We start from the raw sequence: 13,813 nt of genomic DNA, 5'->3' as shown, positions 1-13,813 counted from the left end.
TGATATGCCAGCTGTACCTACATGTACCAGTTACCTCGTTTGTCTGTTGTCGGAATTTGACGTCACAGCGTGTACACGAAAGTGATTTTGAACCGTTTTTTTTTTTTACTAGACAGCATACAAATGCATGGCAGGGGAAGTGGACGAAAGTTTTGACTGTCTGTGACTGATCATACACTAGGAGTGTTAAAGCATTACATTTGAATGACATTGACTATAATTTGAATATGCAATTTAGCAAGTACTGAACACTTTATCAATCGAAGGAGCATTGAAGGAGAGGGGAGAATACTACCTCCACCGGAGTATGGTGCTACCTCAAATTTGACATCTAATTATGGTTAGAGGTTTAATATAACCTTTTTATTATCGCTAACTCTAATCTTCCCAAATCCTCCAAAATCCTATTTGCAAAATGGAGGACTTTGTAGAATTGAGACTATAATAGCAAAAATGTGTGGCTGATTTTGAGGGATGCACTGTGTCAATATCTTGGGCTGGACCTTGTGTTGTTTATGCTCAGCCTTGCATAAATTTAGGCCTAATTGAAATCCTCCGCACTGCTCCAGGATGTCACTGGCTCTGCCTCAACATATCGACAGTGATTGCTGGAGGATTTTGCAGGAGTGAGGCAGTGGTCACCCCTCCAAGGACCACATTCAAGATATAACAGAGGATTTTGCAGGCTTAGTGGATGGGTCTATTACTAATTACCTCTGATATAGATCTCAGTCACTGTTGCCGGTTTCTCTTCATGCTCCATCTCCACCTGTATGTTTGGTTTGAAGTATGAATACTTCTCCTTGGTGACGTAGGTTTTGGGTTTTGGCTCCTCTTCCGCAACGTCGACCGGTTCCTCCGGGGGCGTGGGGTCCTTAGCCTTGGGGTCTGGAGGGGGAGGGGTGCCCGGTCTCTTGGCTCGTAGCACCACAGGGGGGATTTCGGTTGGAGGGAGGCCCGCACGCCGGCAGAGCTCCGTGAAGTCGGCATCAAAGTGACCGATACACGTGTAGGGCTCTGTTGAAGTAGAACGAGAAATCAACTTCCTGGTTTAACAAACAACCCTATCAATGAAAAGACTGGCTGAAAGTCGTACAGGATCAACACATGGCTAGCTCAGCCTAGCAGAAAGCATTGTCTGACAGGAATTCTGTACTGCTATGTTACCAGTAAAGGGTTCTCACCTGGAGCCTTATTTGCATCCTCCTCGGTAGCTTCTTGAGACGAGGAGGCAGCCGCCTTCTCCTTCAACGCCTTCTCCACTCGCTTACCCATCTTTACTTTCTTTGCAGCGCTGTAAAAAAAGGAAAAAGGCAAACATGAAACAAATCTTGGGTCTTATTCAGTTTCATCTTTCAATTATAAGCCGTGAATATTGCACAACCTTTATTTCAGTCATGAACCGTGACCTCTTTTTTCAGATTTAGGATTATAACACAATGCCAAGGCATGATTTATCAAGTTGTCAAATGATGGCTGATTTATTTAACACAACAAATGTGATAAAGCTGTCAAAACATTTTGCTTCAAATCATGCAAAATGATGGAACTGGATGATAATATGCAACATGCTACTAGGATGACAAAGATGATTTAATTTGCTCAAAAGTTGTGGGAAATGTCCACTTTTGTTGAAAAAAAATAAGATTTGATATGCCATTCCTAAAACATTAACAAAAAGGACCAACAACATGATGCCTCAGCCCAATGCAATGATTTGAGTGGTTTCTTAAGCAAATCTCTGATCATGTGACTAGTGACAACAGCGAAGGTGCTTTGATGCGAGCATTTGTTTATTCATTTGGTTTTTAAAAGTTCTATTCTCGCTATAAGGGAAGTGCTAAATATGCAGATGTTGTGCAAATTACATGAAAAAACTTGAAAAAATTATTGAAAATGATGTCCCTCGTTTAATGACAGTGCAAATGATAATGTAAAAGCCGTGACAGCGCTTTGCTTTTTTTTTCTCCAAATGCTTAAAAGAAGATTGGTGAGATTTTCTAACAGGAGCATAATATTACACTACAGCATTTTCTAGGACTCTACATGTAGTATTGCATTTTAAGTGACATTTTAACTTCCATTGCACAGATGTGTAGTCTAAGGATGATCATAAACATCGTAACAATTGTCATAGTAATGTGGTGCTTCGCTTTATATCAATGGTCTCACAGCGCTTCACAATTAATAACCCTGTTCATCAGGCCATATGATACAATTTTACAGCAGCAGCTCGAGATCAGCGCAATCTGGTCCCTACCTTCACATTTACCCATATATACTCCTTGATGGAGAGAGGCAATTGTAGTAAAGTGTCTTGCCCGAGAACACAAGCGTCATTTTCCTTAGCAGGGTTTGAACCCACATATCACAGTGCATGAGTCGAAAACACCGTAACCATTCGACCACGATGCTCCGCAAACTCTTACCCTAACACTGCATTCGTTTCAGGGAAGGTTGTTGGTACAAATGAAGCAGCCAATGAAAATGATGACACGTCTGTGGATATATGCAGGTGGGTGACGTGAAATGCAGCGGATCGCTAGAAAAATTACCACGATACTCACTTGCTCATTGTTAAGGCTTGGAATACATGCATGCAGACGTGAAACAGACACAAACCCTGGCTCTCTGAGAAGTAATATGTAACATATCAACTCAGCCTCAACATGAATACAACTAAAGTATACAGGCTGGTACAAAACAAGTGGTTGCTGGTAGGCTAACACATTTAACGAGTAGGCTAGCCCGACTGCATCTAGCCGTATCGCAAGCTCCGACTGCACTATCGCTACGACTGCACTGGGAACCTTAATTTAGGAAATTTCTGTCCCTGAGAAGATAATCTTGATCCAAATCAGTAGCAAAATTGCTACATAAGAGTTCAGCGTTTAGGGTAGCATTGGCTGTCTGGCCGTACTACAGAGCTTGCGATTAATACATGTATTAGTAAATAGTAGGCCTACTGTACGGCCAGATGCTGTCGGGCTATGTAGGCCTACACCAAAAAATGTCAACATATTTTCTGCTGCTGCAGCTGCAGGTCTCATGAAGCTACATGTATTTCAGTGACTACGTGCCAGTCAGTGACGCATCCAGGGAGGTGTGGAGGGGGCGCCCCCTCCCTCCCCCCCCCCCCCCTCCCGCCAGCAACCTCTCTGCTCTGGATCCGCTGTTGCCCGTGACTGACATCGACATGCATGATCAGGCATTTTTTTTAATGCAGTGGCTATTGTTACGGCAGCCGTAACGCATTTCCCATTTTCTATCGTTACGGTAGACTTCAACTTTTATAAAAACATGAGAGAAAATATAAAATTAGAAGGAAAAAAGTGAATTTGAACGTTATGAAATTCGGACTTTATTTCCCTTTAAAAAAAAATCCTCCAATCCAAAGCCTAAAGTTAGAAAATGAAAAATAATTCGAGTGCAAAACTGAGAATTGCGAACCCGCAACTTCGCGGTGCAAAATCCTACCCTCTAATCTATCGACTGAGCTGTCGCACTGCTCGCTAAAACGTTGTAGGGAAACAAATAATTATATACCTGCGTGCGTATCAAAAAAGGATCGTAGAGGGCGCTAAACAACGGCTGCCGTAACGATAGCCACTTCGTTTTTTTAATCAAATGTAGCCCCACTAGTGTGGCCGTCGGTATGCTGCGCTGAACCTTTGGCCACACACCGTGGTACCGCGCGCTACTGAGGACGAAGTTTTTCATAAAATTCAGGGCAGTTTCTTACATTTTCAGTTTCTTACTTTCTTATGGTTATATTCTATGATGTCTCCTATCACTTCTGGGATGCTTAGCATGTGCTAAGGTCTAATGATGTTCCATTTTCCGAGATATTCTTCAATCTTTCTGGAGTCCATATGCACTCGTGAAACGTCTGGTGATGGCAGCCATTTTGAATGGGACAAGAGATGACCTCAAGCTGTGACGTCGCGTGTATGCAAATTGCTTGTCGAGCGCGCGAGGGCGCGAGTTGCAAATGCGACGGCTGTTTCCTGTACCATGCATTTATCTTCAGGGGGCCACGTGCACCGATCTCTATTCAGGATCTACGGCACAGGAAACAGCCGTCGCATTTGCAACTCGCGCCCTCGCGCGCTCGACAAGCAATTTGCATAAACGCGACGTCACAGCTTGAGGTCATCTCTTGTCACATTCAAAATGGCTGCCACCACCAGACGTTTCACGAGTGCATTATGGGCTCCAGAAAGATTGAAGAATATCTCGGAAAATGGAACATCATTAGATCTAAGCACATGCTAAGCATCCCAGAAGTGATAGGAGACATCATAGAATACAACCATAAGAAAGTAAGAAACTGAAAATGTAAGAAACTGCCCTGAATTTTATGAAAAACTTCGTCCTCAGTAGCGCGCGGTACCACGGTGTGTGGCCAAAGGTTCAGCGCAGCATACCGACGGCCACACTAGTGGGGCTAAATCAAATGGAGTCATGGTCATGTTGTCTCAAACAACTTACAATACATGTAATGATGTAGGTAGTATTTCTAGTTGGACTTTATAATAATAAATATTGTTCCAACGAATCTTCTCCAATTAGCGCAACTTGTGCCGATTTTCAAGAATTTTAAAATTAATGTAGGCCCTACGGTCGAGTTGGCAGAACGGCCGAGTTGGCCATGTCGGCAGAACGGTCGAGTTGGCGCGGGCACCCACCGGCACCGGCACAACTACTGACTTCGACATGGCACAACGGACGAGTCTAGCATGTCTAGCACCGGTCCTGTGAGGCTGTGTCCCTCCGAATAAAACTTATCATTAACCACCCAAAGATCGAATTAATTCAAATAATTACTTCCTCATTCAATCATAGTTTGAAGAATTGTCAACTTACACCAATTTCTCTACCGTAAAGTCTCAAATTCAGGCATCAATCTCTTCGCTCTCGCGCGACGCACACTCATTCAAGTAATCAAAATAATGTACCCATGCGCCTCACATTATTTCAAAATATAGTCCTAAAAAATCATAATCTTTTATTAATATGACAATTTCAAATCGATATTTGTTAAAACGGAGTACGGAATGACACCTCTCTGAAATGGTCACCAAACAGTACTTTTCATTTCTGTCAAAATGTGGAATAAAATAAGTATCAGTCCTCGATACCAGATATCAATCCGCCAAGAGTCAGTGATCCGTTGGTTAGCAACAACAACGGCAGACATCGCAGCGCCCTCTGTTGTCAATCAGTGTTCAGGACAATGCTTCGCCAATCATTTGGGATGTGAAAAAAAAATGTTTTTAGCACAAATAAAAAATAAAAAATATCACTATACGACGCTTAGTCATAAAAGCCTACATTTTGAAAGAGCAGAGTTACATTAATTTTATAAAATAAAGATGATGAGAAACGCATAGGCAATATTGTGAAGCTCAATAGTCGCGCGACATTGCGTCCGATATTATCCCAGTATTTATTAATGGTAAACTGTGTAATTTTCAGTCTAATAGCCTGCACGTATTGAGTTGAACTTTAGCTGTTCGCTAAAAAAAATACGCGTACAAGTCATTTTATTTAGTGTATACTGTTACGTTATGATTTACGTAAGATACGTGTTTTGTTACCCTCAAAGTCTTATACGTGTAGTGTACTTGTATTTGCGGCAAATGCATACAAATTGATTATAAAGTTGACTTTTTGTACAACTTTCATTAATTCAATTTTCGAGTTATGCTATTTTACCATCAAAAGGGCAAGAAATTGTAGACGCAGGGCCCATACGCCATACACATTTGTTTGGTTATTTCGGTGTGTAACACTCTAATCGGCAATGTCTTTACGAAACCTTCATTTAGGCGAGCCCTCAATTAGAATCCCTCCCCGGACCGTTCGGGGTTGAGCCCGCCCAGTATGTTGAAGGGATTGGGACCTTGCATGGAACCGATCGGCCTGGATTAACTCCACCAGGCTTCTGCACCATGGCTCTGGCTCATCACAAAGGAAACAATTTGCGATGCGCTAATCCTCCAGTAGGCAACAATGACTGTGATGAGCTTCATATAAGTTGCCGCTGATAATCCGAGCGGGCCGAATAATCCTCCAACAATGGCCAGACTTCAATTTATGTTGCCTATTGTGAAACCCTGAGTCACCAGTTTGGACCGATTGGGGCGTCACGCTTCAGTGACCGGGTGGCTTCTGGCTTCGTACCGATTGGGGTGAAAGAAATTAGCATACCGGACCCGGTACCCGAACGGTCTGTTATCTGATGGCTCGCCTTACAGAAAGTTGGACTGTAAAAAAACCCGACATTACAGAAAGTTGCCTTACAGAAAGTTGGACTGTAAAAAAACCCGACATGTTAATTATGGCTATCACTAAGGAATCACAGGAGAAAACATGTGCACACGGAATTTTCCAATATCTTTTGTTTAACTATTTCAAACGGTTAGTTCAACTAGTTGTCCATTGGTCCAGTGATTTCCAAGGGTGGATACAGGGGGCCAACGATGGCCCGCCCCCCCCCAAAAAAAAAACCTAAAATTTTTTTTAGTCTCCAAAAAATGTTCCGTGCCCTAGCGGGGCCCGAACCCCACGTCGTATTTTTGTTGACCCACTCCTTTTTTTTTTGCCCCCACCCAAAACAAATTTGTGTTCTGGATCAGCACTCGGTGATTTAAAAATGGTGAGAAATCAGAATTTAATAATTAGCTTCTTCCATTTTCTTTTTATGTGTTGTCAGGTGTCCCAAGGGCGTAATGAGCTCTAACTTACAGGAGGGGAAATTTATATAGGGACCTCATTTTCAGGAAGGCGACTCACAATTTGATTTTTTTTTACAATAAAAAGTTCATTTTTACCTTCCCAATATTTTGGGCTAGGGCAGGGGGACACTCCATGTCCCTCCTTAGTCATGCTACTACTGTTTCCATGGTAATGAAAATTTGCACCGTTCAGATTGAACATGATCTGACCAGCAAATATTATGTTGTGCCCTTAGGCATATAAGCACCATTGATAAAAACAAAATATAAAAACACGGATGTTTGATAATGTGATAATCAATGTGACTTGGTATTCCTCCGCCAGAATTAATTCCTCAATGACATTTTCCTAACCGTCACATAATGAAGCCTTGCTCGTTTGAAACAAAAGTAAAAAAAAATTAAAAATTTCGTTACATTGTATAATGATTAACATCAACTAAAATTGAGAATGATTCTTGAAAGAGAAACAAACGTAAGATGACATCAACTAAAATTGAGAATGATTCTTAAAAGAGAAACAAACGTAAGATAAGATAGCCTCATCTATGTAGTGATGAAATCTTACCTCGCAAAAACCCCTTTTGCATCCCCTGCTTCGGACATGACGTCCCGGTCAGAGATCGTTTGGTACGGTCCGCACTCGTATAGCAAAAGGGCAAGGAATTGTAGACCAGCTTGCAAGCCGCGCTGAAACACAAGAGTTGTCGTTAATTGATTCCTGGCCGCCAGACGCACTCGTTATACACTATATCATCAAGACGAAAGGTGCAACTCCAATAAAGAGGTTTTCCAGACGATTGTATAATACTTGTGTTTGACAGCAGCTAGGTGTAAAAATGAACAACTTTCCAATCAATTATTAACTTGTTCAACGTGTTTGTCTCAAAGGGAAGAACACGACCTTGCGTGTACGCTGTAGGCATCGACGTACGTCAGGTGGAGATAAGCCGATTTCGCGAGGGACAATAGTCCAAAAGACACAAATGATTATTTAAGTCTTAACCAGAGCCATCGTTGGGTTTGACTTCATTGGTCGGAACTCTATAAAAAGACGGCCGGGTGCAATTAATCTTAGCACTTTAAGACGACAGGTTTATTAAGTCATCCGAAGTTGTGACAGCTCGGCTCGGTGACAACTTGATCGCGAGTTTCAAGATTTTTTTTTTGTCGTGGTCATTTTCAGCATATTATAGATTTAAAAAACAATTGTGAAATCAACCTAATTATATATGCTACTGGAATTTCTATCGACAATTTCTCTTGTTTTAAGTATACATGCAGCATTGATCTTCTTATCTCGACCTGATTAAGTGAAATAGAACAAATTTGCCCCCTTTTTTTAATAGAAATCTGCTGAGATGCAGAGATGGATAATTAAATTATGATGGGCTTGCTTTTGAGTATGTCGTCCACTGATATAGAGTAACCAAACAGTAATCCAGAAAATAAGCCTTTTCTATAAAAAAAAAAAATGGACACCGTAGTTGACAAATTCCCCACATTTTTTGCCAGCGAAGGTACACAAAAGTATATATATAGGAAGACAGCATCGGCAAAATGGACGACCGGTTTTCCTTCGAATGATGCATTATTCGTATAGCAAAAGAAATCGTTAAATCTTTATTGAGGTATTGTTCTCTCGCAGTTCTCACTGAACGATTTGGTGTTGGGCGGAGGTTCGAGATTCGAAAAATCGATTCTCCATCCTGTCTAGTGCCATGGTTTTTCCTTGTCAATTATCTTGATAGGTTGACACAGCGGAACAGAGGCAACGTTAGACATGGGTACATGTCCCGAGGCTTTAAAAAGAAAGAAAACGTGAAGTAAACGGTCGATTGAATTTGTAATTGACAACAGAACAGATGCCCTGGGGCCTTCAAAATAAAGAAAATGTGAGGTGAACGGTCGATTGATTTTTTTACGGCTCGTCCGAGAAATCTAACAATAGGGTGATTCCCAGACGATTAGCCTGAGGGTGGAAATCGTTGTGCGGCATCGTTTGCCGTCCACGAAAAAGATAATAAGAGCGCCCTCTACAGTCCAATAAGGTCCAGCAATGCCAACATTAATTTAATGCAAACTTCGTGATCGCCGACTGCCGCCAGGGATTCCAATGTGGCCTCCATCGTTGCAAAAGATGTTTGTTTTGTTTGATTTCCAGTGTTTCTTAACATTTGTAGTTGTACACAATTTGAGCCGAATTCGGCTGAAAAAGTTTAGAACAAAATAAAAAAAAAACCCCATGATTTTGTTTTACCCCGATAGTAGTTATAACGCCCCCATCCCTAGCTATGACCGGCAATAATATCCACTGATTCAAAATCTATCTGCGTGCAAAATGTGCAAGCACTTACATGAGAATTAAAGTGCCATACTGGGTTTCTTTTTTAACCAAAAATGAGGGGAAGTGTAAGCACGCTCACGTGGTGACCGTAGTTCAACCAAAATAGAATACCGTAGTTCAACCAAAATAGAATACTGGAAAAAAAATAGAATACTGGCAAAATAGAGCTAAAAAGACCCAAAATAACGGTAAGTAACTAAAAAATGTGATGCAAAATAAAGAACCTCGGTGTGTTTATAGTAACGATACAAAAACAACGTCTCGAAAGCCAACATTAACAGTAGCTTTCAATACATCAGTTTATACGAGCTCTTGGAATTCAAGAAATGTAGCAACCCTTTCAAAGCCTCGATCGTGTCAATAATTATGAGCACCAAAAGAGTTCTGCCTCTCCAGTGCAGAAGAAAAAGTCCATTGCATCCTCGCAAGTTCAGGACAACATTTCAAGTCTAAGGATTACCTTATCTGGAAAATCACAAAAAAATCAAGACTCCAAGCATCGGGAATACCTCGCCATCTAACACTACGCATCTAAGATTGCACCATCATGTCTGAAGAAATTGTACATAGCCACCTACGAGGTCTCTATCCAACCATCGACTCGGGTGACTTGGAGTACGTCATGGATAAGTCTGGACCCAAGTTAGTCTTTTAAGCCCTGCAGTGCGGACAGGGCTTTTGGGAAATGTGACAACGGAGAGGTATTACTGATGCGTCGCCATGACGACGGTACTCTCCTTGCCATCAAGAGACTGTCCAAGAACCGCTTCAGGATCAGACAGTGGATAAGGCGATGCTACGAGAGGTGGCCGCCATGCAAGCTGTATATGCTCCTCCCAGGGCCTTTCTTCCCGAAGCTGGTCGGCGTGATCGACAACTCCTCCTTTGCCCAGGAGTTCATAGGGGATGGAGGTGACAACTCGGCCCTGGATTTCCTGACGGCTCGGTACGTGGACGGCCTGAAGGCACGAAAGTGGATGCACGTCTGCTGTGACGTCACGCAAGGCTTGATGGAGCTACACGACGCCGGATTGGTGCATATAACTTGCACTGTTGTAATACATGATGTATAAGAACCCACCAGCAGGGTCGAAGTTGCATGGGAGGGGAAGATAATAATTGACTGGGGCTTGCCTACTCACTCAATTATCAAGGAACTACCCCCTGCCTACAGTCTCACACCTAAAGAAAAGCACTCCTTCTACAAGAACTGCACTCAAGCATGCAGGCCAACCAGAATGCTAAAGTAGAGGCGCATATCACACCCCGAACATCATACAAGGAGAGTCAAACGTTTCTGTCGATCATACATTAATTATTCAGTATAACTTTTCTATATCTTAAGACCTTAAGTGGTATTATCTTTTATTTTTGCATTCGCCATCCCAAATCTTATAACATCCATTTCATTCTGGATTTCTAGGTTGCACCAGAGGTAGGCCTAGTCGAAGGCAACACTCAGTTCACCATCGAAGCTACGGCCTCGGCAAGCTTTTCCTATGCTGGACGTGGAGTTTGAGCTAGACAGTCTCTGCTCTAAGATGGCCATGTCCAAAGTACCTCCGCTTTCTCCACCTTAAACTGTATTATCCGTTCTCACGAATGAAATAATTTATGAGATGAAATGTCGGTCCATACTCTGCGCGAAAGCGAATTTGCGACGTCACGACAGCGCTAGCAAAAACTATTGGCATGTGACATATCGCTGTCGGCTTTTACACTTAATCAATGAATACGTTAGAAAACAGATGCCATTTTCTTCGTGTTTAAAAACGTGTACATTGTATTGTGAGACGATATGATTAAGCTGTTGGTTTCACTCTGGAAGATTTACATCCCACTTTCCCCATTAATCGTTGATGGCACAAGGCACTTTTTACATGTCCCGGAGGTTCCCACCCCAGCCAATTTTACTCGAAGGCTTCCTCAATAGGTCCATCTAACGGTCTCAATATTTGGCATCAGTTCCATTACTCATCTTCTCGAGTGACTTCATAATTAAAGAGGCCCTCGTAATTATCCACTAGGGAACTTTAAGATGAGAAGATACTTATACCCCAAGGGGTGCTTAGTCATTTTCAGTCAACACACCTCTTTTACATAGTGTGGTTTAAATAAATAGCTAATAATTATGACAGGAGATGTGGGTTGGAAAACGTAAAAAAAGCCACTTATCAGAAATGGTTATATTATCTCATTGTTGTACTTGAATGGTACAAAGAAGTTGGCATCGTTGATACTTTGCTGTCCTGGACGGTACCAAAATGTAGGAGGGGGAGAGGTTTTCAATACTAAATTTCACCTTTTAACTCACCAAGGTATAATATACAACATTTGCTTTAAATTTGGTGTAATTTTCAGAAATAGATCGATTGGGGGGTAAGTGTTTTATAGCAAATATTGTTACACTGACCTGTTTAAAGTTTTGCGTTCATAGATGTTGGGGAAAAAAAACCCAAGGAAACAAATGCTGTTCTTGTAGTCTGGTCCCCCTGACCCTACTTCAGACGTAACGGAACAATTTGGACGTCGTGGAATTGTCAGGTCAGGGAACCAGACTAGCTGGCTTGCACACGTTGACGGATGTGCAACCGATTGCAAATAGAAGGTGGACTAACTAAATTTTGCTAAATTATTTGAAGACAAAAAATTCAGTTTTTTTTCTAAAGATGGTCGGCCAACAATCGTTGGAAATGGATACATAAATTGCACGTTTCTTGAAAGGAACAGCACATTATGTGCAATGATTTCACAGAATGTTTGAGACTATTATTCACTAAACAGCCATGTAACATATTTCATAATTAACTGAGTATTTTTGTTTTTTGATGTTTTCAAATGTTGTATATTACCTTTTAAAGTTTATTTGTGACACATACACATAATTTTCTTCACTTCAAAACACAAAACTAGTCTGAGTATCATCCGTACGTTATTCAAACGGAGCCGTATACGCTATCTCCTCAACGACGTCTGATATACTGTGTGCAGCGCAAATGTATGCGACTCCGCTTGCCAGCCAATCAAAGTCGACTTTAGAAACTGTGACGTCACTTGTAATAAGCCAGTTCGGTATTCCAAAATAGTCCGGTGCACAACAAGGTTCGACTGCGTTCGGGATAAACGCAGCAGATATAATCTGCATTCTGTGTAATGTTTCGTGCAATCGAAAAGAGATCAACATTTTCGTTCGCCCAAAAGTTTGGACACACAACACCTAAAAAAACTTTGCCACCCAAACGTTTCTTGCAAAATGTCACTTCATAACACGACGATCTCTTCAATTTCATGCATACAATGAAATCTTTATCCCGGAAGAAAAATTGTCCAATTATTTTGATGTACACATGCATACGCAATTGGAATACCGAACGGGCTTATACAACAACGGGTTACCGAAGACTTCGCTCGTACCCCCGCCCTGCAAACATGACGCTAGGAAACGCTGATGAATTTACGCTCTGATTGGTTGGATTTTGCGTAACCTGTGACCTGCAAGTTATCACGGCCATGACTCTGCAAGGTTTTAAACGGCCGTTAAATAAGACTGATTCACTACTCTTTTATTCCAATTCATAGATGCTTTGTTTCGTTGAAAAGCGTAACAATGTAGGAAAATCTGTAAAACTTTTGTATGTTGTAAATTTGCAATTCCCGTCATTTGCCCAGGCTCCGTTTCGAATTCACGAACGGTCAATGATTGCAGTATTTGCGGCGCGCTCAAAATTTCTCTACATGGTCCGCAATGAAAAAGAAATCACATCCGGTATGGATTGTGCACATTTCTATGAGAACATTTTCGGATAGCTTTGTGCATTGGCTACTGCTACGGTCTTGAACAGCTGCATTCGGATGCTTTATATTGATGAATTTTCCATAGGTCTTGATAAATTATCCAGGATGCCATTCCCACTTCCTTCACAAGATTCTGTGAAGCTCATCAGCGTTTCCCAGCATGCTGTTTGCGGGGCGATGGGTACAAGCTAAACCGAAGACCTGATAGAAGGCGCCCGCTGAATGGTCAAATAATCTTGAGGCCAAGACAAGGTGTCGTTTTGCATAATTAAGGCGCGGGATTGTGTGCAAGCGGATGAAAACAAGCGTGAAAACAAAACCGTCAACAGCACAGGATTCGCGTCAACACTTCAAACCTCGATCTTAAAGGGACACTAGGTCCTGGAACAGCCCAATTGGGTTACAAAACGCGCTTTGAACGAGATTATGTTAACCGGAAAGAACATTTAAAACTAGGATAGAAACATCCACACAACTATCCTTTAAAAACTGGTCGTTTTTGTGTTATTCCTGTATTATGCGTGCGAGAACGAATTTCGGGGTCCACTTTTGCGACCCCCAAAATTCGAACCGTTTGGATGCTAGTTGTGATTTCATTCGTACGCGTAAAGTGTTCGCCTTTTGCGGACGTTGAAGAAACCACAATTATTTTACATTGTTGATTGGTCACCGCTGTTCCCGGGACACACAATGTGTAAATCGTCTAAATGGGAACGACACGAAAAACGTATTCGTGCTCCGTTGTGTCCGATGTAAACGACCAGGGTTTTTTCGTCTTTTCTCGGGAACGGTAAGACATTAGGTTAGTTTCCTTTCAACCACGTTTGAAAAAGGATTAGTAAATAATCCAAAACAAGAAATTTTCGGGGATTTCAGGACCTAGTGCCCCTTTAATCACAATGCACATACAGAAAATCGCATGTACGCGAAC

The 13,813-nt window shown here is 41.8% G+C and overlaps 1 protein-coding gene across 34 annotated transcripts in view; it reads right to left on the bottom strand.

Moving 5' to 3' along the window:
• The window catches only part of LOC119729801 (leucine-rich repeat-containing protein 71-like), a 28,853-nt gene extending 21,443 nt beyond the window's left edge, over positions 1–7,410 (bottom strand). For 20 of the 34 annotated variants that reach the window (XM_038202557.1, XM_038202559.1, XM_038202563.1 and 17 more), the window contains exons 1-3: positions 7,309–7,409; positions 1,185–1,294; positions 715–1,017 (exon numbers count right to left, since the gene is read on the bottom strand). In XM_038202557.1, the coding sequence (XP_038058485.1) occupies positions 715–1,017; positions 1,185–1,294; positions 7,309–7,346 (451 nt within the window). In that variant the 5' untranslated portion in view covers positions 7,347–7,409. Of the gene's footprint in view, positions 1–714; positions 1,018–1,184; positions 1,295–2,567; positions 2,632–4,866; positions 4,972–7,308 lie in introns of those variants that run through there. The other 14 variants (XM_038202579.1, XM_038202583.1, XM_038202578.1 and 11 more) reach the window with 4 other exon arrangements.
• Between the last annotated feature and the right edge of the window lie 6,403 nt (positions 7,411–13,813).

The sequence above is a fragment of the Patiria miniata genome, unplaced genomic scaffold (assembly GCF_015706575.1).
Source record: "Patiria miniata isolate m_02_andy unplaced genomic scaffold, ASM1570657v1 HiC_scaffold_21, whole genome shotgun sequence".
In the NCBI taxonomy this organism is placed as follows: Eukaryota; Metazoa; Echinodermata; class Asteroidea; order Valvatida; family Asterinidae; genus Patiria; species Patiria miniata.
The sequence above is the reverse complement of the archived record's forward strand: the minus strand, read 5'-3'. Positions and strand labels throughout refer to the sequence as shown.